Source organism: Scophthalmus maximus, chromosome 17 (genome assembly GCF_022379125.1).
Source record: "Scophthalmus maximus strain ysfricsl-2021 chromosome 17, ASM2237912v1, whole genome shotgun sequence".
Classification (NCBI taxonomy): Eukaryota; Metazoa; Chordata; class Actinopteri; order Pleuronectiformes; family Scophthalmidae; genus Scophthalmus; species Scophthalmus maximus.
The window spans coordinates 19,211,296-19,239,044 of NC_061531.1; the positions used below are offsets into that span (position 1 = coordinate 19,211,296).

At 45.8% G+C, this 27,749-nt stretch overlaps 1 protein-coding gene across 2 annotated transcripts in view; it reads right to left on the bottom strand.

Annotated features, from left to right (window-relative positions):
• Nucleotides 1-21,876: 21,876 nt before the first annotated feature.
• Nucleotides 21,877-27,749, bottom strand: part of LOC118289118 (protein shisa-6-like) — a 49,842-nt gene continuing 43,969 nt past the window's right edge. For both annotated transcript variants that reach the window (XM_035615842.2, XM_047328250.1), the window contains exon 9: nucleotides 21,877-25,763. In XM_035615842.2, the coding sequence (XP_035471735.2) occupies nucleotides 25,087-25,763 (677 nt within the window). In that variant the 3' untranslated portion in view covers nucleotides 21,877-25,086. The remainder of the gene's footprint in view (nucleotides 25,764-27,749) is intronic.

The following is a 27,749-nucleotide window of genomic DNA, read 5'->3' on the forward strand; positions in this document are numbered from 1 at the left end:
GCTTTTCCCAAAGCCAACAAAGGACACGGCGACGGCAACTGGTTTTTCAAAAGCGTAGTTGTAGTTGCTCATTTCACAATCGCATCTGTCCTACATGAACACGCAGACACACGTTGACACCTCGATATGTACACAGGTGATAACAAGGACACAAATAAGGCCGATGGTGACGTCGTGGTGCAGGTAGTTTCCTGTCTTAGTTCCCTCGTCCGGGCCGAAAGTGCCGAGACGCGCATGCTCCACTCCAACGGTGCTGTTCATACACCAGCGTGGCAAGTTGTTGGTTTTTAATTTTACCCTGAAGCCAAAGGACGGAATAGAGTTTTTCTTTTATAACCTGCGAGGATTATTCAAATGTGTTCCAGCGGGTCGTGTTTTTGGGATTTGAGTTCATCACATGAAAACCTCCACGGCTCCCAGAGAATCAGCGACGCTCACTCTCTTCAGCTGCCCCCCCCCCCCACCTCGTCCCTCGCCGTCCGGCCTCTCGGCCTCTGCCGCGACTCACAGTATGTCGGGCTTGTGCAGGTCGAGCTCCTCCTCGGACACGGTGAGGTTCCCCAGGTACCAGAATATCCAGAAGACCAGGCTGAGGAAGATGAGCAGCGGCCCGGAGAGCACGAAGAAGTCCCAGAAGGTCAGGGGCGCAAAGATCCCCACGAAGAAGAGCGCCAGGCCGACGACGTCCAGGATCACGGCCAGCGTCAGGAAGACGATGGTGAACCTGCCCTGTTCCATCGCCGGTGTGCGGGGGGGCTCGTCGCCGTCGTCTCGAGGGATCCTGGCGGGAGTGCGAGAGCCGGAGAGCGTGTGTGTGCCCTGTCCTCTGGTTCCTTCTCTTCCTCCTCCAGCAACACACCTTCTGCATTTCTGTCATAGCTTTAAAGCCTTTGCGGCAAGTCGGGCGTCCAACCACAACGACGGGTTGCGCCACTCATTAACAACAGCCTTCATTCCTCTGCAGGCCCGACTCGTTCTGCACCTTTCCCACGTCGTTCAATGTCACAACGTCACACGGGGCCCAGTCGGCCGTCACCTGCCTGACAGATTTCATGCTCATATATTTCATGATCGGCCGCCAGCTGCGCTCGTGTTGACACACTGATAAGCCTGTCATTTATCTGCCCCCCCCCCCCCCCCCCCCCCCCCCCCCCCCCCCCCCCAACCCCCCGCCTGGATGTCTTTGTTCAGCCGACCAAACCTAAGTGATGTCACAGTGTGTTCCACCTTCTCTTTTTATCAGATGATTCAAAGCTTCCCGCTGAGTTCAGAGATTCACCCGGGTTTATTTGCCCTTAGTATTTAACTTGGGCGCAGCGTCGCCGCGCGGCTTTCGCCAAACATTGAAGAAGCCGCGCTTCGTTGCATCTCTTTACATCAGTGCCGCGCGTGTGTGTGAGGCGACTCGTCACAAAAGAGGAAACGCACGCAATGGAAACTTCCCCCCCCCCTCGTTTGACCAGCCGAGCCGCCGCCGAAAATTTGTCTCTGCGGCGTTTTTTTTTTTGTAACGCCGGCGGCATCGAGTAACGCTGCTCTGGTGTTGTTGTGTTTTACGAGAGGCCCCGGCGTTATAAACCGAAACCGCCGACGATTTGCATAAGGTGGCGGGTGAGTAGCATCAACACTCCCTCACTCGCCCTCAAAATGTCTGTCAAAATCTACACGACTGGGATAATAAGCCTAAAGGAGGAAAAGACAAACGTGTGCGCCGCTCTACAGGCTCCCAGGTCCCGTGTGACTCGGCGTCTGTGGAGGATTGTCAGGGGTTTGTTTAACCAACACCGCCTGCCGGAGACGAAACCAGTCCGACCAGTGTGCGTCTGTTTGCACGGCTCCACTCTGCTCTCGTCTCTGGCTGCAGCTGCCGCGCGTACAAGCTCGACGGAAGAAGAAGGAAATGAGTCAAATTGACTCAACGCTTGACAGACGTGACGAAGCAAAAAAAAAAACGAAAAGAGAAACGTGAATAATGACGAGTTGAACTAACTGGACGACGGCCGTCTCCTGTGGCTCGGGGCAAACAGGAGAGTCTTCTGTTGTTCGTGCTACACTGACTTCGGCGGCGTCGGCATTTACAAACTTGATTATGAAGATAAACTAAATAATAATAAAGGCTCTAAAAATTGGACTTTAACTTTGGAACCCCCCCCCGCCCCCTCGGGGCCTTCGAGATTAACGCAGGTGAAGCCTCTCGTCGTCGTTCCAGTTTAATAATGTGCTCGAGTGGTGAATAAATACATTACAATAAATACAAATATCCACAAACTAACAGCTGCTTGAGGAACCTTTGAGGCCTCTGTAAGGGTCTGGGGGCCTGGGGGGCCCCGCTGGGCTTTAGAGCCCAGCGTTTCTAAAAAAAACAAAGAAAAGAAAATGTGGTTACGGCCCTGCTGAAACGAGAAAGTCAGAAGTTTGTAATATTCTTTGCAGCATGTTGCTGCTCATCAAAGGCAGAAGCGGGATGATCATTCGTGACAGTTTTTAAATTGAGGTACTCATTCATGATGTAGTTCAGATCTCCTCTTCCTGTACTGCGCTCTTCTCTTCCTCCTCCGCGGTGGTGTTGGAGTCCAGGGAGTCGTCGTAGCCCTCGTTGTGGTGGGCATGGTTCTTGCCCCACGTCACCCTGCTGGCTTTGCGCGGCGATGGAGTGGAGCCCACCCGGCTGCGCTCCTCGTCCTCCAGCGCGGCCGCGCGCGGCTTCTGGCTCATCCTCCGGGAGATCTTCCTCGCCAGCCGCTCCACGACGCCGTCCCGCGGCTGCGCGCCGTCCCGGTCCCAGCCGGGCGCCCGGATGTTGCCCACGTACCACATGAGCCAGCAGCCGAGGCTCACGAAGATCAGCAGCGAGCCCGAGTAGATCAAGAAGTCGCCGTAGAAGCGGCCGTCGACGCGCAGGTTGGCGAAGATGCCGACGAAGAGCAGGACGAGGCCGAGCGCGTCGAAGGCCACGGCGATCAGCAGCGGCGTCACGCAGCTGCCCGCGCACGTCACCAGGTCCATCGCGGGCACATCGGCTCCTTCTGTCTCCTTCGACGCGCGGATAACGGGAGGATGCTTCATTCTGTGCGCACCTGAGGCAGCGGGAGCGCACCTGTTGACCCCGCCCACCCCGGGGGAGGAGGATCAACAAGGCGCGTCCTGCGCACTGTGCACACACACACGCACGCACGCGCGCGCGCACACACACACACACACGCGCAGGCGCACGCACATACACGCACACACACGCGCGCGCGCGCTCACACACGCACACGCACACACACACACGCATGCACACACGCATGCACACACGTGACGCAATAACGTGCCCTGGTTCCCATAATGCAAATGGATGCAGATTTTAATTTGGCAGTCAGACCGATTTCCACCTCGTGACTCGGCCTCTCTCCTCTCCTCTGTGTTTACAGACCAACAACGGTAGAGACAGAAAACTACACATACAAAACACTGTAATTCATAATATATAATATGTAAAATAATATCGGAGCCCAACCAGACAATCAAACGACGTGTTTTTTCCAGTTTATTGTCGTTCTCCTGAGGTCAAATCAACATTTCTAATAACATTTAGATATTGAGATATTGTAGAATATGAATTTTTCTCATTTGAGAAACCAGGACGGATTTTTTTCTAATTTTTTCTTTCTCATTTGATAATCTTTCAGCTTTAGTGCTAATGGATACTTTCATGCTGATTATGATTTCATCGATAAAAGTTTGGGCCCCGAAAAAATTCCCAGCATTACGTATTCAGATGTCCTGTTCTTTTTTTCTGAACCCAACAAATGTTCAGTTTGATATTTTAGTAAAGAAGAAGCCAATATTGATATTTGAGAAGCTGGAACCAGGTTCTTTTTCCTTCAAGGAATTGAATGAGATTAGTTGATATTGATAATTAGAACAGATTGCAGATTAATTCTCTGTCAAGTTCTTTACAAGAAGTCGCTTCTATCCATAAACCCCGCCCATTATCAGATAATCTGTGGCGATTGGACCAGCAGGTTCGTTGCCAGATGGACATCACTTTCGCCCAATGGAGGCTAATTAAAAATATTAACATTAACCACTTGGGGGCGACAGAAAGGAGCAGAACGCCGCCGACGCAACGACGCCATGTTATCAATAACAATAACAATAACAGAAGTTGCGTTTTCTGGTGACCTCCCTCAAATCCTGAGGAAAACATCAGATGCTTCCTCGCGTCTTCACCAACTAATAAAAACAACAACGCCGCTGAGGGGAAAAAAAGAAAACTTCTACAAAGTGAGCTGAAAGAGGCTGAAGTGCTCCGGCGGAGTCGGGGGGATGGTTCATGACGGTACACGAGCCGCAGCCCTCTCATGCACGACGCGTTCTTAATATTGTGAATATTGATTTACAGCAGCTTTTAAATATTAGATATTAGCTGCCCGGCCATAAAAAACACCAGTAAATATTTCATGTCCACCACACGAGACGCCGGCTCTGAAGGGGTTACTTGAACGTTTCACCGCCACATGATATTTAAAGCCCATGAAAATGTACGTTCAGGTCGCAGCAGTCAAATCCGTCCTGGTTTCCATGCCGAGTATCTGAGGACAGACTCATTCAAATACAAAGTCGTCTTCCCGTCCCCCCCGTGATTCCGTCCCAATGAGGATTTTTTTTAAGTGGATGCATGTACACGGTAAATGGACAATTATGAGCTCTCACAATCTCTTTAATTATTCATGAATTGGCACATAGTGCGCCCCGCAGCACGAGGAAATCCCCCTTGTCCACTTTTCCCCCTCATAAATATTAACGAGGACAGTTTTGCTCTCATGGCTGAATTGTGTGTGAGCGTGTGAAGAATTGCATTGGATACAGCATTCGTTTGTGCTCGCGCACAACAGCCATGGTTATTAATGCAAATGTCGTCATGCACACTTGAGACAGAGATACGGACTTGGTTTCGCCACAATCCTGGTCAATCAGAAGAAGTAATATGAATGTGACCACCACACAGTTGTTGTGATCATTATCCACAGATGCCCCCATGCTGGAAAAAAAGAAGGAAATTCAGTTTCTCGTTCAGAATTGCTCCCAAAGATGAAGTTCTCTGACGGGATACCATCGTCACAGATTGAAGATGGGGGGCCTGTGGTAGCTGAGGGGCCTCTTCATGCTCGACTGCTTCCTGTTCTCCTTGGTGATGGGGATCAGGACCACGCCCACCACGAACACCATCAGCCCGATGGACAGCAGGGCCGGTCCCAGGAAGTTGGTGACCCTCCAGCAGTGGCCGGCGAAGTAGAGGCCGCTGATGATGATGCCGCACGCCAGGAAGCTGCCCCCCGTGGTCATGATGTGGATGGGGAACCAGAAGACCTCGCACTTGCCGCGCGGCGCCTCGGCGGTCCCCAGGGAGTCGCTGCGCGAAAGGCTGAACACGGTGCTCTCCGTGCGGCTCGGCGGCGTCAGCCGGTCCCTGGACTGGGAGAGGGTGCACTCCTCCAGCGGGATGTTCTCCGGGCCGCCTGCCATGGCCTCGTCCCGCACGACTCTGCCGGGGGAAAAACGCGGAGCGAGGATCAATTGTGAGAATCTACGAGAAAGTACAACTGGGGGAAAATTTTATTTAATTAAACATGATGTGTGTGTATATGTGTGTGTATATGTATGTGTATATATATATATATATATATATATATAAAAAAGGTATCAAAAGGTCTTTAGATCACAAAAAGAGTTATTGTCTGAATAACATTGTCATGGCGTCATTTGAGCTCCAACATTCAACACTTCCACTCATTCTGTCGGTGGGACCCAGTTCACACCAGGCGAAACCCATTCAAACCCATTAAAACCCATTCAGACAAGTAGACAAACACCTACCGTTCAAATCTGGGCAACTGGATCAACTTCCTTTGTCGAGTTTAAATCTGTCAAGTTTTAATCTATCAGAAAAAAATCCAGAAATGCGAAGCTGCGGCACCGTCCGACCAGAGGAACCATCAGATCCCCACTGAACAACCCCTCCCTCTGCTCTCCCCACCTCCTCAGGAGGATCATCCCCTCTTACCATCGTCCACCGCCGCAGGCGGTCGCTCCTGATGGTTGCGTCCAGGGAGCGATGATGCTGATGATGCTGCTGCTGCTGCTGCTGCTGCTCGCCCTCCGGTTCCCCAGAGGATATCCACAGGCCACCCAACCACTCGGAGGCTGATGAAACGATGCTGAAAGAACTTTTGACGCGACAGACAAAATAATAGTCTCAAACTCCCCCCCCCCCCCCATGGGTTCCCAGAGAGGAAAATATCTGCCTCAATCGCTTCTGGTTTCATCTTTCCACACAAAGAGCAGGGCAGGGCAGCGGCTGTAGGAAACGGGCGCCCTGTTGGAGCCCGATTGATGCGGCGAGCAATCAGCCACACAGAGACTTTCCGATACGGCCCCGATATGTCGGGCAGGGCATTGATCCCAAAGTAGCCCCCCGGAGCAATTATCCGCAACTTGCATAGTTTTGTGCCCCTGAACATGGGAATCGATGGAACCTTGTAGAGCATCATTAACTCCTCGGGGGAGCAGAAGGGAGTCACATAGAATATTTTTTTGGGGGGTCAAATTTAGGATTTATTTGTCGTCTTTTGTTATATTCAGCTTTTTATGCACAGGAGGAGGGGGGAAGGGGGGGGGGGGGGGCACAAGAATGGATGTTCCTGCAACACGACACTGCTGCTTCCACATAAACATCCCTGATGCTACATCTGCGTCTCTTGCTCTTTGGGAAAAAGACACGAGCGTGGGAGGGAGGGGGCCATCGATCGGAACACGAGCTCACTCTTTAACACGATTACAAGACTCGGCCAGAAGAAAAAGTGCCGAGCCACGGAGAGGAAACGTCGTCTCCTCCTCCTCCTCGGGCCCCGATGGCGTCTCCTACTCGAGGAAACAAACTGCGACGCTCTCCGGGGCCTGATGTCATGCGATCACTGCTGTCATGTGTTTTTAAAAAACGCACCTGAAGGACAAAACACCGACGGGATGAGTCACGTCGACGCTTGCGATGAGCCACACGGTCCAGCAGAGGGCAGTAGAGGCCTGCAGACTGAATTCACTTCATCTGCAGCTTTAACTTCTATAGTGAAATGTTTCATACCAGGATTAAAAACTAAAAAATCAATCAATTCTGGCTTTTTAAAGTCTTTTACTTTGCAGCCACGTGTGAGAAATTACTTATGTTTAATGTGTTACAGTATTCTGAGATTATATGACGCGCCCTGATTGTCTTTAACGGCCCGTTTAGGTGGGTTATTGATCATAATCATCCGAGGGTGTTTTACATCTGCTGAGTTAAACCTGTTGCGGCTGCAGGCCTCCGTGTAATAAATCGGTAGAAATACTTTCTTTATTCTATATTTTCTTTATATTTTGAGCATTTTAGCAACTTGAAACCGGAGGAGGCGTGGGCTGTTGTCTACTATCATTACTATAATAATAGTAATTATTATTATTATTATCATTATAGGCGCAGTGGGTGTTGTTGAGCGTGGGGGGCAGTCGGTGGTTTTTGCAATCACAGAACCCGACTCTGCAGCAGAAACACCTGCAGAGAGCGACATGGGTGAGAGGAGGAGGAGGAAGAACATGACTACGGGAGAGAGGAGGAGACGCCTAGTTAGTGGCATTGGATTAGGACGTGCATGATGATATATGAATGCGTACAGATGGACGGCCGCCGGCAATCTATAGTGAACCTGAGTCAGGCCCGACCATGAGCTGTTATCGATAATGAATACTTGAAGCTCAATCTTAAATGTAGAGAGCGTTTCTGCCTCCTGGTAGCCGGAGGCTCCGCCTCCCATCATATGCCTTTGAAGACTCTTCAAATCGCAATGTTCTAGTGGGGGTGACTTGGTAATATATGTGAGCCCCTTCAGACGTGATGGTACCTGCTGGGCGTGAAGGGCTTTGTTTAAGGACGGAGAAGGGATTTTGAATTTCCTGTCTAGATTTCACAGGGAGCCAGTGCAGAGGAGCTGATATATCACTAGATAGTTTCTAACGGTTTAGTACAGTTACGGTTTAACAGCAGGAAGTTGCTGGTCGTCCAGTTCTTCACATCCTTGAGGGCGTGTTTGAAGTTCAGCCTGATCTATTTCATCTGCCAAGTATAATTGGGTATCATCTGCATAGCAACGGATATTTAGTAGGGCGTTTACGAAATTATATTTCCTGGAGGAAGCATATAAACGGTGAAAAGAAAGAGATCAGAGCACGGAACCCTGTGGGACTCCGTTAATCAACGTTTGCATTCGCGCAGGATTTAATCTTTAACACGTACAAACTGAAATCAATCTGATAAATAAACCGGAAACTAATAACATCAACAGATCACGGCGGTTTGTAATTTGAAAACTAATACTGATATTTTCAACTTTTTTTCCCCCTCCTTGCTGATATTTCATACTGATGCGACTCGTCTGACGCGACCACACTCACTCTTGCACGTATCATATCGCACGCGCGGATTATGCGATTTGTCGGCGTCCAAAAGTCAAAACCGCTGAGTCTGTTGGTGAAGCGACGACACAGGTGTCGGTCTAATCCTGTTTGGTAAAACAAACAGAGCGTCGCCGGGGATTATAGAGCTAATAAGCCTCACCTCGAGCGAGCACACCGAGTCTGTCGGTTTGGCCGAGGTCTTAACAACCGGCCTCAAATGAACTGTGGACTTTGAGCAACAGCGCGCGCCTCCTCCGGTTAAAGCCGCCAGAACTAAGATGCTCTAACAACTCCAACCCTTGCTGGTGGGTTTTTTTTCTTTTTCTTTCTGAGGCTGTGGATTTAACGGAAATACATTCTTTTTTCCCTGGGGGCCAAATGACGAATCGCACATGAGCTTCGTTAACTCCTGAGCAAATATCAATACGACATTTTTTTCCAGCGCCGGGAAACTCATCTGCAGATATTCAGTCGTCCGCGGACGAGTCACGTGTCCTCGGTAATCCGCCGCTGATTTATTAACAGGCTTCTCTCTCGCTCCAAACAGATGACCTTGGAAAGCAAATTAATCTGCTTTGCATATTTACAGCGTTTTTGTTTTTAGTAATCCCGGGGGGGGGGAATGCAAACAACTGTAGCATCCAGGTTCTTTCACCCGTGGAAATGCACAGAGATCCGGGATGTTCACAATTCTCTGTATTAGCCGTCGAACTTCCACCTTCAAGGAGAAGGACCAGCCACGAGATACTTTGGTCACTTTGCTCTTAAATTAGCAGGATTGGTTGAATTTCACTTTTTAGATGAACCCACATTCCCTCAACCTTCCAATTTCCACTTTCTTTCAGACAGATTTGAAGATCAACTCAGTTCCAATTGCGTGTACGGTGAACACAGACAGTGGGACGATCACCGCGGTAACTGATGCTGAAGTTGAAGATAAGAGACTAAAACCTGCCGCCGGCCCAACAACTGACCAATCGGATGGAGAACCAGAGTCCTCATTCTAATCTACAGGATCCTGACGGGGACAAAAGAGATTCGAATGATGAGAGAAATCATAAATCACAGCTGAGACCACGTGTCCACTTTTAAAACGGTTTCAAATAAACAGAGGGAGAGTTTATTACCACACTAAATAAATACATGGACTCATTAATATTGGAGATTCATTTGAATTCAATAAAGATGATTTGATTCCGGACAGAAGTGTTTCACTTTCTTCTCGGGAACAACGCGAGGAGACTGTGGGACCATCGACAGGAAACGCAAAACTAAACACTATATGTTTTATTAAAAGATTTATCAATATTTCTCATGATCATGAATTAACAGTTCAACAGAAAGTCACTTTTACAAGTCGCTTAAACCGAACTGACCTGCACGTTATCGGCGTTTATTGTCGTATCACGTTCAAAACTCCAGTCACGTTTCTGACAATGTCGCTTTGCAATTCATTCACGACGCCGCCTCTTCCACACGAACGCCAGGGTGAATGTGTTTTTAATCTCTTTCTCCGAATGAACCAAATATAATTTCTGTTTCAGGTCGCCGGCCTTTTCCATGCACTATCTTTTTAGTTTCTTCTTCCAGGGAGGAAAGTGAAGTCGGCCCCTGACCATCATGCATATGTATCAACATGTACATAACGTCCTCTATCCGTCCAGTTGATGCGGCACGCCGGGATAAAAATAGAGCCCATAATACATGCGTTCAGCCGCCGGCAGCGGGAAGAAGTCTGATGATGATGACGACGATGATGATGATGATGATGCCCCTGATGGTCCTTGGGCCTCGGTGACGCTGTTGCTCCCCTGCTGTGACATGTCAGAGACGAGGGGGGAGGGGGGACAGAGGGCCCGTGGGAAAGGAGGAGATGGTGGAGTGTTTGCCAACGGATCAATAGCTCGGCCACATTCTCATCTCTGACAGATTTGTTTTCCCCCCCAAGTCTTGATAATTGGGCCGAGAACAAAGTGTGTCACACTGCTGCCGAAGGATGGGAAGGTGGTGAGAGACGGACACAGGAGACACCTTCACTTCAAATGGAAGGATGGGTGTAATTTCTTCCTCTCTTCTTTTAGGTAACATACACAACGTGGGTGTGGTCGAATTGTCAAATCTGCATACAGGAAGCTTCATAAATCATAAACGTATTTCATGAGCACCATGATAAGAGCTGTTCAGATTGGCTAAATGTCCAGGCCTATCTCCGTCAGCGTAGGGAACACTGGAGCTTCCTTTGTGAGAGTAAGGAGACACAGACGCCCCACAATTCACTGCGGCCGCGATAAATAACGTGACGCGCCATGAACGAACGTAACGACTAAATCCAAAGAAGTAGAAGAGTGTGACTATGATCAACATGTCAGTAACTGTTACATTATGAATCATAACACGTGATGTCACACGGTGGTAAAACACTGAAACGTGCTGACGGAGCCGCTGAGGTTTTTTTGTAGTTCGTCTTCAGAAATGTGTCGATTCACCACGACAGACGCATCGACAACATCCGCCGTCGAATGACGACGTAGTTCAGTGACAGTGGCGAGCTCAAGGACGAGTAGACATGGGGAGGACGATGTGAATCCGCCCTCTGCCTCCTTTATTTGCTTTTTCTCTTCATTTACTTTGGCCTCTTAAAAGTGAAAAAAAAACAAACCAGTGTGATACGTGTCGACTCTCTTCCGGGCCTGTCACTGCCGGCCTGCACGAATCCGTGGCTTGGGATGAGGGGTCAACCAGGACCGAGGCGACGCCGTCTGAGATGACGGAGCCCTGTCTCCGCACATTACTGCGAGTCACGGCGGGCGGGAGAACACACCGAGAGGGCGATTTTCACACTCCAAATGAAGAATTCCATTATTACATGAAATCTTCTCAAATGTTATCCAAACACGGGTTTGCGGTGAGTCATGCGCTCGTCCCGTTTTGAATTCGAAAACAGGCCGTGTGAAGAGAGAGAGGAGACCTTTGGACAAAAATCACCGCAGAGGAAAAAGACAGATTTGGTTTAAAATACTCGACGGGAACCAACTGGCAGGTTTTACAAAGTGCAAAGTGCTGCCGTGGTGGGGGAGTCAATTTAATAAAAGGAGAATAGCAAAGAGCAAAATACAACTAACCCAGGTAAAATCCATCGATAACACACGAGGAGCAAAAGTACAAAAGAAAAAAGCAGAAAACATCAACACGGAGCAGAAACTGATGTGAATCACAGAGACCCCAGACCCAAGGTGGGCGGGGCAAAACACAGGTGAACACCGGTGAAACACATGATACACGAATAGAGGCTATTTCTACATTTCAGTTCTGGCTCTGAATGGTTTCATACAACAAAGTGAAGATCAGCAACAGCTACAACTTGGAGACTGAACGAGACGAAGAAAAGACCAGCGGCAGTCAAACGACGTCAAGGGGGAAGAGAAAAAAAAAGGACGATGGACACCGATGTTAAAGGTCAGCGATTGATTAAGAGCGACACAGAAACAAAGAGGAATTCAATGACTGCCACTTTAAAGATTGAACGAGCGTGTGCTGTGAATTTAAAATTTCCAGCAAGGGCACACAGGGTGATTGTTGGCAGGTGCTGGTGACTATCCCTCATCACGAGCTCTTTTTTTTTTGAAAAGGCAAACTCCGAAAATTGGAGTTTGCCTTTTCACAAATGACGAACGAGGCAGAAGATAGTCCGAGTCACACGCGTTCACACCAACACGTCAAATTTCAGAACATCCTGTTGTGTCTGGACAGAACCGTAGACTGGTTGTGTACAAAATGAAGCCAGTACGAAAGTGCCTGACGACTGTGTTCTCTGTACTGACCAGCAGAGGGCGACTCCACTGGTTGTTTCTATAGAAGTCAATGTGAAAACGACTCGACTTCTTCTCACCCGATTTATAACGTCAGTAAACATTTTCCATGGTTTAAATCTCTAGTTTCAAAGTCTTCTCCATCCAATCGGTGCATGGTGACAGGTAGTAGGTGGGTGCGCAGTCAGACCACACCCCAACTCTATGTCTGGTTGTAAAAATAACCAACAAGGCGCTGGTCAAAATGCGAAACTCGAGGCCTTCAGAACGGATGGACTTGGATAGAACACGGAGGAGGCAGGACATTATGATAATTCCGCTTCTGGCAGGAGAAGTGTCCTGAAAATGCCCGGAGCAACATTTGCATCCCGCCGTACAGCCTCTCTGGACGAGTGGAGCTCAGTGCAAAGTCCGAAAGCAGAAATTTGGGTTCTTGACACGAGATTTAGTTTCTAAATGCACCGGCGAAACACGAGAGAGAAGAAAGAAGAAGAAAGAAGAGCTCTGATGTTTTACCAGCGCTCCGATGCCTGCGATCAAAAGCTCCAGTTGTAGCATCTTCAGTTCCTCTCCGATCCTCTTAAGAAGCAATAAAACTCTCAATGTCAGCCCCTGGAACGGAGTGGAGAGCTATAGGTCCAGGTTACAAACCCGCATGAAGCAATAATACGGCGAGTTATGACTCCACTTCACAGAGAGAGACTCTGACATCTAATTTCATATATCAAGAGGGCCCCGGCTTCTTGAACCATGGGAAATAAGAGCAATCTAGCCGGGGTCAAAGGAATAAAGACAGCTATCCCCCGTCACATGTGATTGAGATTTCACTATCGGCGCTCCATAATGCGGAGGTTTCCAGGGTGACCGTGCAGTGAGGCTGTGAAGCCGCACAGTGTTTGGTACAGACGTAATATCACAGCTGTAGGCGACGGAGTTTCTTTTCAAATGCTAATTTGCCCCTCGGAGCAGAAGGGACCGGTCGATGATATCGAACCACGTGTCCATCAGCAGAAAGAAGAAGATCCCGCGGTCGTATGGTGAAGTATTTTACATCCGGACCTCCACATTTCGTATGCAATGCCGAGCAGACGCTAACATTCAGTGACACTGATGGACAAGGCTCTGCCAGATGTTGGGACCTAATCAAGATAAATGGGAAAAACCTTTGGTGCCCAGCTGGCCCGTCGATATGTTGGTCCCAGAGAGTCACGTGGACAAACTCCCTGTGGAGCTCTGAGGGACCTCGCAGACTTAACATCACTGGAACAGACTCAGACTCCTTCGACTCCACTCCCGGTTCCACGATTTCAGCCCAAAGTGCTCTAGAAATTGTTGCAGGACGTCGTGCTCGTCGCTCTTTCGCCGTCACTTAAGCCTCAGTTATACTCCAACGATGGCGCTATGCTACAAGAGCAGCGACAAATCACACGTTACACGACTTAATATATATGTGGCATGGACACTTCGTAGACCCGTTAGTACTCACTTGTACAACACATGGGGTGGATTGGGAAAGTGGCCTTTTCCGTACCACTTTTTCTTGATGGAAAATCGTCATGAGGTCAAGGAAAAGGTGTGAAGGAGGATTCATCGGACTTAGGAAAAGGTTGACAGCGGTGCTCACACTAAACCAAATAATATTATGCGACGGCGGGTGTTGTTGACGTGCGTCTGCCGTGGTGAAACTACACATTTCGTCCAGTGTACCCTATGCTTAAGGAGACAGGAAAGGAAGTATAGAAGCCTGTTTCCTAAGCATTTAAAGAATCCGAACACCTCTTATCACGGCCACGGTGAAGTGAAGCCAATGATGAAGTGCCTGAAGCCTGTATTCTCTGTAACGACCAGCAGAGGGCGACTCCACTGGTCGTTCCTATAGAAGTCTATGAAGTCTAAAGTGTATCAGGCTTTGGAAGCAGAGCTGGACCAGCCAGAGCTCGTAGCTGAGGAAGAGGTCATCAAGTCCCGTGCTTTCATTACCACTGTGAGCGTTTCATCAATGAGCTCCTCCCTCAGACGTTTGGATGATGGAATTTTATCGCTGACAATTAATCTTCGACGATCGGAAGTGTCACTTCCTCTCTGCTGTTTGAGCGTTTAAAGATTTCATTCAGGTATGAAGATTTCATTCAGCACTTCCTCGGACAAACAAGCGGCGGAACACTTACTCCCTCGGATGTCGATAAAATCAGCCCCTTCATTTTCATCCCTCTGTCGAGACAGCCATTGATTTCTTTTTCTTACCTTTTCTTTTTTTTCTAAAACTTCATTTCAGAAGAGGAACAGGAATATAATTACAGCAGCTCCTCTGCGTCTGAAGGATTCAGAACGGTTGTACCCGATCGTATATATTTGTCCGCGTGTTTTTCTACTTGACTTTATTCTCACACCCATTAAAAAAATGTCCCGTTTGCTGAAACACTTTTGAACCTTTCATGACGGTTTTTCTTTTCTTTCTCTCACAAAGCTGTTTTTGTTTGTCCTAAACTGTCCCGTTTAATTAAGCCGCAGCGTCTCCGCACTCGCACAGAGAGGTTTGACCTTAACGGGGAGATATTCTATGCCATTTGAGATGTTTTTATTTTATTTTCTTTTTCCTCTTGAGCACATTGACTCGCTGTGCCCGTTGAAAGGCCAGATAAAGTGAGTTCTGACGATTTTCTCTCAGTTTCTTTTTGGTCTTTTGTTAAGGTCAACGGTCTTTTATCAGACTCGGAGAGGAGATGGTCCAGAGAGACAAACATGTATTGTTATATTACCGGACCCTCCTATAAATTCAAATCAATATGCTGTATTCTGCCGGATGCCGATAAGACCACACATCCACATTTCATACGGTTGCGGCCCGCAGTCCACACACATTTTTGAGCGCCATCTTAAAAAGTAGTAACCTCCTGCACCAACACTATATTTTCTTTTGCTCAGGCAATTATTAGTTGATTCCTTTCATTTCTTGGACACATTATACATGCATGCTTTTCTGTTTCAAACATTTAATTTACAGGGCACATGGGTTTTGTTTTTACATACACATACTTTAATTATTTAGCTGGACAGTGCCAAGGTATCTTTTCGTAGTGCACACATTAAGTCACTTTTGTACCGTCTGTTTCTCTCAAAACTTTTCTCTCTTTCTTTGAGCTCACCATGTGTCTTGAGGTTCCACACTCCTGGAATGGTTCCATGCTGTCTGCTGCGGGCAAAAGGGCGACACCTGGAGCAAGAGCTCTTTTATAGGGGAGGGGGTCAAATTGGACCCTACCACTCATCGCCAAGTCATGGGGGGGGCGTCATTCTTTGTTGAATATGTTTGCTGTTACTTGATTTACATGATATGATGTATTTTTGATTTGATTAATGTTTGAATAAGTTAACATCCTTTTTTGAGTAAGGATTTTGTTTTGATCTGTTGTTTGCAGAAGTTGTGAAGTTTCCCCTGTGTGTCAAAACCTGGTCTGATCAGCCAGTTTATGTCCCCTTGGGTTTTTCTTTGGGAGGTAAGTTGTGCGTTTCATTGGTTGTGTTAGTAGGGTTCGTTAAGTTCTATTTACTTGACCTCTTTTTGTAAAATGTTTAAATTGCTTCTTTTTGGGTAAATGAAACCCACTCTTTTTTAAACTCACATGTGACTCCTCATGTCTAACTGCTTGGTCCATCACATACTCAAACAAAAAAATTAAAGGGGATATATATTCTGTTATAGTTTTTTTTGTGTATGTAAAAGATTTGCAAAGTTAAAGGGAATAACTAAAATGGAAATATACAAGGGAGGTAAATCAAAGCATAATGTCCACAAATAAAACCCAAACAATCTTTCAAAAAGTTCATGATCCTGATTTGAAATCAGATTGCGTTGGATCGCCGGGGGCCTCACGTTTGGCCCCATGTGCAGCGTCACTGCTGCTCATTGATGAATCTGCGACGCGAACTCTCCACACCAGCCGAGCCGCTGCAGAGCTGTTTACCGCAGAGAGATTGATGGACCGTGGTGAGTAGTTTCTTCTCCTTTTCTTGTGTGTGTTTACCCTGTGTCCCTCCAGTAAATTCCTCTGAGAGACTTCAGCCTTTTAGTTGCCCAGATTGAACAACAACTCCTGTCTCACGTTGTCACGCAAATGTCCGTGAAGCAGAGAGGTGACAGTCTCACATTCAGGTCTGCAACAACTAGGAAATAGTGTCGTGAAGTATCCGTGACACACTTTTACAGACAGGCGAACACACACACACACACACACACACACACACACACACGTCCGTGTAAACAAGTGCTGCTCTCCGTCGGGGGGCTCACTCAGTCAGAGAGTTCCTCAGCAGGATCCAGTCGGCTCAGCAGCATCTCTGTCGACTGCTCGCGAACATCCTGGTTTCATCACGTTCAAACAGTCGGGCGCCTCACACCTCACGGAGGAAACAGAGCGCTCGCACATTCAGGTTCCCCGTGTCGCAGCGCACGTACCACTCACTCGACGCAGACATGTTCCCGTCACGTGTTCTTACAGTCTGTTGGATCCACAAAGTGAGAAGTGTAGATCGGTGTTGTTAGCGGTTCTTTTCATGTTTTTATTCGAACATCGAAAAATCCACATTTAATTTTTTTATTTTTAAGCGATGGTTTCACGACGTCCTTCAGACTATATTTCTGTTTTTCTGTTTTCCATTTTACAACTTATTATTATTGTATCACAAAGAAGTCACACGCAGCCGGTCCGGGTGAATGACAGGGAAGGACAACGGGAACAGCTGAATTAGCTTTGACTTTTTAAATATTATTTATTTATTTTATTTGACCATTTTCAGCTCAAGTGCTTTGAGTAGTCAAAACAGGACTTTGACAAATTCTTCCACCAAGGAGCTGATGTTTCATCCCCGTTTATTTGTTGGATTACGCAAAAACTACAGAACAGATTTTCACAGAACCTCAGTGGATGGATCGGACATGGGCCAAGAAAGAATCCATTACACGTTGGCGCAGATCCGAACATAGGGGGCGGATCCAGGAATCATTATTCACTTTTTCCAGCATTGCAAGAGAGGGCGTTCACTGATATTTTCACCAATGCCCCAGGGAATGATTTATGGTTCTTGATGTGGGGAGGAAAAAATAATCAAAAAATATTAAGGGGGCAGATATCCATGAGTGCCATTCCAGTTAAATTTTTTCCCCCATTATGGTCATAAAAAAATTATCTTTTAATGACTTTTCTTTTCATCTGTATTTAATGTTGCAAGATGGATGTATACAAATTAAATATCGATGTTAATTCGATGAGAAACAAAGAATTAAAAAGGATTATCCCATTCAACAACCGTTTTGAAGCCTCGAGTTTTGTATTTTGACCAGAGCCATGTTGTTGTTGTTTTTGGCGGGGAGTGGTCTGACTGAGAGCTCGTCCACTGCGCGCCCACCTACACCTATACAATGCACTGATTGGATGGTACCAGCTGTCAATCACGCTGTAATCAAGGACGGCTCTTCCGGTAGTCTATGAATGTTTGTGAATTTGACAGAAAAAGTGTGTGTGTTTTGTGTGTGTTGTGTGTGTGAGTGTGTGTGTTGTGTGTGTGTGTGGAGACTAACAAACCCCTTGTTATCCCGGTAGCAGATGGTGACTGAATTGTGTGTATATTTTGTGATTAATGAAGGTGCTTGTCAATAAGACAATGCAGGCGGGATATTAATTCGTCAGTCTGGCAGCCGGCTCTGACTATAATTGAAAAATGTTCCCTCTGAATGTGGAGCACACGACAGAAATAGGACTTTTTCTAGAGCGGGGAATGTAGCCGGGAGTTATGTTCAATGTCATGAAGTAACATTGTATATATCATATTTGACATTGACTTGTAGTGGAATTGTAGATGTTAAACATCTTCATTTTCTGATCAGCATTCTGTAGCATAGTATCCCAGTATTGTTTTTTTTACAATCTTTGTGCAGTGCTTGCTGCTCGTTGGCAGATCGTAGCATGCTAACGTGCTAAGCTAAGATGGTTAAAAATTGGATATAATAAACCTGTTGGTCGTCGGCATATAGACTGTCACTGAGCATGTTAGCATGGTGATGTTAGCCTTCGTTTAAAAGCCCAAATGTCAGTCTCTTCACTTGTGCGCCTGTCATTTATGGTGTGCATGAGAACATGCTGCGAATGATCGTTGGTTTTGACACAGTTTCCAACTATTTACCTTTTTTTTAATCCCGAATCCAAAGTCAAGGCAGCATTAAGGTCTGATTAATTCAGAATAAATTCCGGCTTCCTTTGTCCTAATTCCTTTGCCTCTGACAAAGAAAACTTTGCACAACCTCTATTGTGGCTATAAATTGCCAAAAAATTCTGTTCATTGTCTTTCATTTCTCTCCAGAAATCTCGTAGAAGCTCATAAAAGCTCAAGGAACTCATAAAACCCAAATGGAAAAAGGAGAAAGGAAGAAAGATAGGAGACATTCAGATTGTCTGTGTCTCAGTCGATTTTTGTGGAGTTTCCTCTTTAGGCTGTAGTTACACCCTATTTCCTCTTTTAAAAAAAACAAACCCAAAACAATCTCACACCACAACGATCCATTCCACTGCAGAAACACTCGGGGTCCATCTCGGAGGCAGCTCTGCTATTGACTGCTCTCTTCTAAGCAGTGGTGAAGCAGTATGTCAGGGAGGGGATCGATACCAGCTACCTACCGGAACTACGTGTGTGTGTGTGTGTGTGTGTGTGTGTGTGTGTGTGTGTGTGTGTTTGGTGCAGTGAGAAATGCCTCGGCCTATTAGCTGCATTCATCATCCCAGTCCCACGGTGGTGTGGTCACTGGTGAACACCGAGGTGTTTACACACTCAGTCTCCTTAAGCACCAGCCTCTATTAACTCCCTGCATTTACATGATGCCCACATTTTTTTTTCCTTCCCTCCCTCGAGGTGAGCAGCCGCAGCTGTGAACCATAAATAACACAAATTGTCCAATTTCTGCTCAGGTTGGATGTTGTTGGTATAATTGCAGTTCAGACATGGCCCCCTGTTTCTACTCGGGTGGTCAGTCAGCGGTGGAGGGAAACGAAGAACATTCATTATTTTGTGTATTTCTTCTTTATGGTAAACACATTTTACAGTCCAGTCCACCTTTTCTTTTTACTGATTTTAATGTTAACGTGTGATTTAATTGGTTTGGAAAATATAATTTCTCTTGTTGTTATTACTACCAAGCAGGCAATAATTAATCGTTAAAAATTTATACAAATGTAAAAAGTTGAGTATTTAATTGAGTTTTAAAATATATACTAATAGCCAAAGAATACTGAATGGATTGTTTGAGAAAAGTGAATAATACCATGTGTATTGAAGGAAGATCAGAAAAGATGCTGGGTTTCTAGTTTGAAAAAACATCATGAAATGTGTGAATAAAAGAATGAATTTAGGAGGGACACTGATAGAAAATATGAGAACAGTTAATATAAGTTAGAGAAGTACAAAATTAATGTCTGAGAATATTAAATAAAAGTTTGAGAAAACAGACCCGTGGCGGCTACATCTCGAAGGTTCTGATTCTAACATCTTGGTACCAGATCAGATGTGGTGCTGCCGGCCGTGAATGAACAGATATTGATAGATGATAAATATAGGTATGTCTATTCAAAATTGGAAAAATAATGACTATATTTTTTCAATTGGCATATTGCAGTATCAACTGTTGTTGTTTTTTGGACACATTAGAACATGTAAACCTCAAGCAATAACCAAAATTAAAATTATGAATCTGATTATGAGCATTTGTCTCCTTTAAGACCTCCAAAACTTTACAATAGGCTTCTTCATTTATGTCTTTTGGAGCTTTTCCAACCAACACCATGCGTTATTCTTTTTTTTCTTCTTTTTTTTTTAATGTATGGGACCCCAACCTGCGTTTGACTGGGAAGGTAAAGCTTTGCATTTTTGGTCACTGACACCATAAACAAAACGTACTGAGACTCCTATTACTATTATGACACACGCATTAATATCTACTGTTCGCATCACGTCCCGGGCCAAAATCGGAGAAAACCCTCTTGATATTCATAAAGGGAGCGAGAGGGCGATGCATTTCTCTCACAATACCTTAAACAAAACCTTGTGCTTACAATGGCGCGCACACAAATGAGAAGATGGCAAATGGCAGGGGTGGTTTCCCACTTCCTTCAACGCGCGGCCATTTGCATTTAGATGGAAAAAAGGGGATACGGTTATTTGGACAACTGTGGCCCAAATGGAGGAGCAACGGTCAAATGTTTGGGCCATTAAAACCGTTTAATTCCGTTCTCCACGTGTCCTTATCAGGTTGATTTAATACAGTGTGCTGCTTGAATGATGCTGATTATGAAATGGGGGATCAATTTACCATCCATAGAGGGGATGATGAGTGTGTTACAAGAGCTCTCATTTGCGCTCTAAACATTAGAGGGGTCCATCTGTGCCTCGATAGGGGAAAAAAAACAGTCTGTATTCAAAAGCCACAATTAAAAAAAATATACACGTTTGCCCATAAAACTTCTTTATTCAGTCACTGTGCTTCCCTGTTGTCTCGATCTGAGATCTGTTTTTTTTTTTTTTTTTAATAAGTTTGACCTTTCAAATAAAAAAGAGCCTTTGGGAAGTAGACTTAACTCTGCCTTATGTGATTCTTGAGATTAGTTTTTTGTGGAAGAGTGAAGGTTTTCAAAAGACCGCAGTTGACCTTATGTATCACTGCAGATCAGATCTGATCAGAGGCGATGACAACGACGTGAGGGATGAGTTCTGTTCTGATTGACTGAAGAAGGAGAGGAGGACGGGAGGAGAGGGTTGAAATAAACACAGTCTGACCAACCGTGGCGGCAGAACTACTGAAATTGCTGAAAGCTTCACTAGTTGATGTTTGTGTATGAAGCCGGGCCCGTTTTGCCCCGATGTCTGAATCTCGAGCAAGCAGAGATTAATGTCTTCTGACTGGCTGTCGGACTGTTCCAATAAACTTCTGACATGTCAGATATTTTTGGTCGTCCGACTTCTCGATTCGTCAAACTCAGCACCCTCTGTCACATTCCTGCAGCTCCTCTTTCACTGCCTCCCTCTGAAAACACTTGGTAGTAGCTCCTGTCTCTTTAAGGCCCCTCCCTCCCTCCTGATGAAGCCCAGTCTGCTCTGATTGGTCAGCTGGATCCTCGACTCTGTTGTGATTGGTCGACCACTGCAAGCACATGCAGGAAGTTTCGGTTTCCCCTCCGGCTATACCTGGACAGAAATCCCTCATGTTTTAAGTTGTTGCTTGAAAACTTTAATATTTGAAATCTTTTTAATTAGTTGAATCCTTCTTTTGCTTGTTTACGAACATGTATGACTACAGCATAACTTACCCAGGCTAGTCGTAACTTAGCAAGGTAGTCGATTCTACTTTTCGACTTTTCAATGAAATGTACAATGTGAGAAATGCTGCGTAATAGTTTGAATTGTTGTTTAAAGCTCCAAGTTTCGTAATAAAAACCCAAACACTTACTTGAACCCAGGAAACTGCCTCGCTAGCCTAATTAGTGTCAGCACCTACTGTAACACACAATGTCTCTCCGTTTGCTATCAAGAACAACTTGTGATACCACCTCAATTGACGTATACAATACGTACACATACACACAATGTGCTTTAATGGTTTGAAAACAAACAGAAAAATGCACGAGAACAGTCATATCTTGTGGTTTTCAAGCCTTTAAATTAGTCTCAGGTAAAGTGTGCAAGTACTTCCGCGTTTAGCCGTGTCATGAAAAAAAAAGAAACAATGAAGGACAAAGGCTTTATGGCAGCAAATGGAACTGCACAACATTTTTTAAGAAGTGGCTATAGAGTTATACTGCATGAACAGGAAGTATTGCACATAGAGAAAAAAGGCTCTTGGGATGACATCATTATTATTTGTTAAGTGAAGAGGAGGAGCAGAAGTTTGTGATCAGCTGAGCGAAGTGGACGGTTACAAATAGTTGTCTGAAGGACTCGACGAAAACATTGACATCCTTCCCTCAGCCAAACCTATCGAATGCACTTTATTACGTTTACGAGAGCTCTTTTCAAGAAAAGGAAAATAATTTCATAAAGTATGTACAATGAAAATAATGTTGTGGGGAAAAGAATACATCATTTCATACAAATTGAAGTTGAACGTCCCAACACCGTTGACAAATTATAACAGCAAAGAAAAACATGCAACATTACATGAGCGAGTATTTCAACAAAATCATAGAAATGTGTAATGAGACTTTGCTTTCCCGCCTTTGAAATGAAACAGTTTCAATCACAAGTAACATTGTATTCAAGTTTGTATATACAGTAGCCTTCCACTTGATTATCCAAAGACACAGCAATGTTCCTGACATTCTCCTTGTACAATAACCGAACTGATGAGTGTCTTTGTCGACAGATGACCACAATATCGTGATTTCTGTTATTTTCTGATTTTCATACTGACCCTTCACAGGTCCAAAACTGTGGACACAATGGAAATGACTGAGACTCATGGACTGAGTCTTGATTCAGGAGCTTACCTGGGACTCAAACATCGTGTCTTGGGACGCAATTTCCTTGACATTTCTTGGGACTAAACTGTTTTGGCATGGGACTTACCTCGCCTTAAGTCCTTAAGACTTCCTCGGGACTCAGTCAAGACAAATCAGACCAGAGTAAAGTCTCAAGTCAAGATAACTAGGAGTTAGACCTTGACTTAAATTATCTTGACTTGGGACTTGAACTGGCACTTGATTATCTTGACTGGGAACTTTAATGTATTGATTTGGAACTTGACTTGAGACACAGTAAGGGAATTCCTGGACTTTGGACTTTTCTTGGGACTACTCTTGGGACTAAACAATCTTGACGTGGGATTACTTGATAATGAATTATCTTGATTTAAGATTTGGTGAAGAGTCTACTTGGGACCAAATTGTCTTGATTTGGGACTTGAGATGGGACTTCATAACCGAAACCTGAGACCTACGATGATTTACCTATTGACTTGCAGTTACTTGTTATTTTTCACTTAGTTGACACCGTCTATTGGACTTTGACACACACACACACACACACACACACACACACACACACACAAAACTTGTGGCAATACAACAAGACTTTACACAACCTGATGACAATGAATATGATTTAGAACCTTCCAATCGGGTTGAGGTCTGGTCCTTGATTTAAGAGGAACCAAGACAAACTGTGAATTCTTTTCTCTCCAGATCATCTGACTCAGCAGATGAAAACAAAAGCACTGTGTACATACTATACATACTGTTTACATACTGAAGCACTGTAAACATACCTAATATGTATACATATGCAGTTTATACTGTATACATATACGTAAACCTTAAAGCTAATCCGGGTAATTCAAATATTTCCAATAAAAATACCATGAACCTTTTGATTGTTCTACATTTTACTGTTAAAGTTTGACACTTCAATTGAGTTGAGTCTTTTTGAGGTATACTGGATGTACAGTCTCATCAATCACTGTACACGTTCATACAGCCGGTTCTGCTGGTAAATCATAATCAGGAATATTGCACAAAAAGCTAAGACAAGAAGACAAGACCAAAGCATGATTGTTGCAATTAAGAGCACGTGGGATTCCATACGATAAGGCATTGCTTCAATGAAAACATCTGGACAAACAGTTCACAGTTTTATTTTAATGCTCGATTGACTTGTGGTTATGACGTCCTTCTTCAGTATTGATTGTTTCAGTCATCACATCGACACAAAACTACATCTGGACCTAGTCGCCCCCCTTTAGTTACCGACACAAGAGTTCCTGATATGTAGAAATGGAAGCAGCTGGCCAATAACAAAAGGAGCCGGGTCGGTGGGGGAGGGGTCATCTTACGGATGACAAAGCAAGGAAATATGTTAACGGAAAATTTAAGCAAAATTCAAACAACCACCGGGCTCAATTTTTCACCGGCGGATTTACATCTGCCGACCGAAGCGTCAGCTCGTCTCATACACACTCGTTCTATGCTACAAGTTAAAAAATTAAATCAAATAAAAAAAATCCCCTAATACATATTGGATCCACATACTTCGATGTGTGTGTGGAAATAATAGTACTCATTTGGGATCGTTGACTTAATCTAAAATTAAAACTATTAATTGTGAATCCATGAAAGATTTCAGGTGGGAGAAGAAAGTTTAAAACAATAACGCCAAAGGGCAAAGGGCCAGCGGTTTTTCTTTTAATGCTGCGAGTATCGCCTATTTACATCATCTATTGTATGCAACAGAAATAACCTCTGTTCTCACTACGAAGCTGATATGCTCTGGCCGTTTACAAAAAAAAAATTAGAGTAAAATAACCAAACAATAGGGAGTTCAATAATTGTGCTTTTTAACCCACAAATCCACTTCATCGCTGAAATGGGACCATTTTCAGAGGCACCACACTCAAAGTGCTAACATCTGTCAATGAGAATCTCTAAAGCTATAACAAGGACCGAAAATACAAGTAGTAAATATATGTATATATTTATAAAGTTGATACGATTCCCTTCCAGTACGAGGTCCGATTTAAAAAATATCTCCTTCACGCCGTCAGTTATTGTCCGACAAGAAGGATCCGTCTCTGGCAACGCTCAAAGCCCTTATGATGCTCTAAGAGAGAAATGTCTTTGCCAGGGTTTTGATTCTAGTTCCCCTCCCAAAAAACATGGATGACACAGGAAGCTTGTGCTAAAAAAGCCGGATGAGTATTTTTAAATGCGAGGAGGCTGTTCGGACGAGAAGACCTTCTCCGCGGGCTGTGTCTCGGGGAATCCCGCTCTGACGGTTAAACAGTTACCTCGTTCTTACTGGCAGTGCGGTATGTGTGGTGGTGGCCGGGAATGTACTGTAGGTGGTCCACCGTGTGTGTCCGTCGCGAGGCAAAGGCCTGCCTCTTGGACGTGGACACCTGGTGGTTGACCGTCAGCGTGTTGTACGAGTCATTAGAGGCACTGGGTTGCGAGTGCATCTTGGCCATCTTGTGGCGGTCCATGACCGGCGTGGTGGGCAGCAGCATGTCGGCGTGAGACATGGCCCGCGCCATCGCCTTCTCCCGGAACTTGTCGCGCCTCATCGCGGGGGACAGCAGCAAGGGGTCCTGGGAGTGGAGGCGCTCCGCCGACAGCAGCTGCTCCTCGGAGAGGTGGCGGCTGCTCCCGTACGCGGCCGCCGCCATGACGCCGTACGACGACAAGCCGTAGTCTCCGCGGCGCGGCGTCCTGGGAGGGGACAGGACGTGGTCCTGGGACATGGCCCTCTGGACCCGGCGGGGCCGCTGCCGCTGCTGCTGCTGCTGCTGCTGGTGCTGCTGATGCTGCTGATGCTGCTGATGCTGCTGGTGCTGCTGGTGCTGCTGGTGCTGCAGGGGATCCGCGTTCAGCTTCACCATGTGTGTCGGCCCCCGGCCGCCGAAGTCGGGGTGATGATGCTTCCTCGTGTAGTACTCGTCTACGTCCTTATCGCCTGAAGAGTTCAGGAAACAAATGGTATCAAAACTACTGGTCTCGCTCTAAATTAATAAATACGTCATTGGATGCTTGTACAATATTACAGCATGAAAAGAGTTGTTTTGTTATTAAGTGCTGTAGTTATTAGTTATAAAAAAAATACTAATCTCATTAGTGATTCCTGTGTTTCCTACAAAACCATTCGATACAGCTCAATAACAAACAACAACACTGTTGCGACGGGTTCCCCGGGGCCATTTCAACATCTTAACCACATGCAAGTTGCAATTTTCACCATGAGATCATTTCTTTTCTCATTAATTTTGACACATTCCACAAGACGAAAAAGCTAACAGAGATCTTGCAGAATCCATGCACGAGCATGCGAGAGCCCTGGGGCACTTTTAATATTGCAAAAATTCATCTGCGATATTCAAGCGCCAATCCTTATTGTGAAACAAGACGCTGCCAAGAAACGTCTGTTTGACTCTTCATGAGACCACGATTAACAAAAATGAACATCATGCTGTTATTAACGAAGACTTGAAACTAGAGATTGAACCATAAACTCCTCAGGAAAAAATGTTTACTGACGTTATAAATCAAGTGAGAAGTCGTTTTTCTCATAGACTTCTAAAGAAACAACCAGTGGAGTCGCCCTCTACTGGTCAGAACAGAGAATACAGGCTTCAGACACTTCTGGTGACTACGTACATTTTGGTTATTTATTCTCTTGTGATATTGATAATCTACGGACAAAAGATTCGTACCAACTGCCGGCTTATTATTATCATTTTGACATTTTATTAAGAGCCACGATAAAAATTTAAGTTCTCATAAAATGTATACATTGGTTGAACGTAACCGTTGGTGAATCCTTTTTTGTCCTGCGCTCAGAGACGCTCGATCGAGACGTGTCGCAGTCCTCGACAGGTCATGTGCCGGGCGACCGGTCGTTCGATTCCTCTGCCAGACGGCAGCTCGTTCTCCGGACTGTGTGTGTGTGTGGACACGCTCCGAATGGCGAAGACTTTACGGCAGGAATCACCTCTGTTCTGTCGACCATGTTTGTTTGGGGGTTTGTTTTTGGCAGTTCTGATCCATAAGGGGACGCTAACGCTCGAAGCCCTCTGATCAACTGCTGCGACCGAGGGGTCGTTACCTCTGCAGTCGTTAATTATTGAAGAAAACGCACAGAGGTCGAATACGTTTTTAGGACCGTGCGACACACTTCAGCGAAATCGTGGCGTTACAGTGACAGTGGGAATCGTTTCGTCTGGACGCTCAGGGAGCGATGTGACGCCTGGATACAGAAGGTCACCTCACCGTCCCTCCACCAGGGGGTTCATGTCCACTGCCTGGTGCATTCCTAATGAAGGAGGCCCGACTTCCACCCTGGAGGTGGGGGGGGGGCGCAGTGTGCTCCACCATCATGTCCCCCCGGAGGATCGGCTTAGATGTGACATTACGGCAGAAAATGTCAACCAAACTCAACCAGGGGTGACGAGTAGGCAGACAATTGACGAGCGGTGGCCCGCGGCTGCTTCCGATAGGTCGAACTCAGAGTATCCAGTCACTGAGAGAGATCTCCCAATGTTCCTCCAGTGCTGCTCTGACCAGGACAAATCACCGGCTGACGTGAGGAGAGTGGAGAGTGTTCACGGCGACTCCGTCGAGACCTTGTAAGCATAAACTTTTTTGGGAGCTTTCGAAGCTTCCCTTCAAAGTAAAAGCTGACGGAGCTGCTTCTAAAAGGGGCAGGAAGTGATTTGGAGGAAGGTCGTTTATCTCTTTCTTGTTGTTGCCCGCGATATCCGGTATGGGAGTCCGACGCTAAAAGCCAAAACCACGGAGTCTCTTAATGTGTCTACGAATGATGTTAACAAACTGCACTCGCAGTGTTGTGTGGTGCGGTCCGCACCATTTATTTAGTTTTTTCGATTTACAGTACCAGGGCTGGCCGAAAAACCAAGATTTTTTTTCCAGCCGTACATAAAAGGGA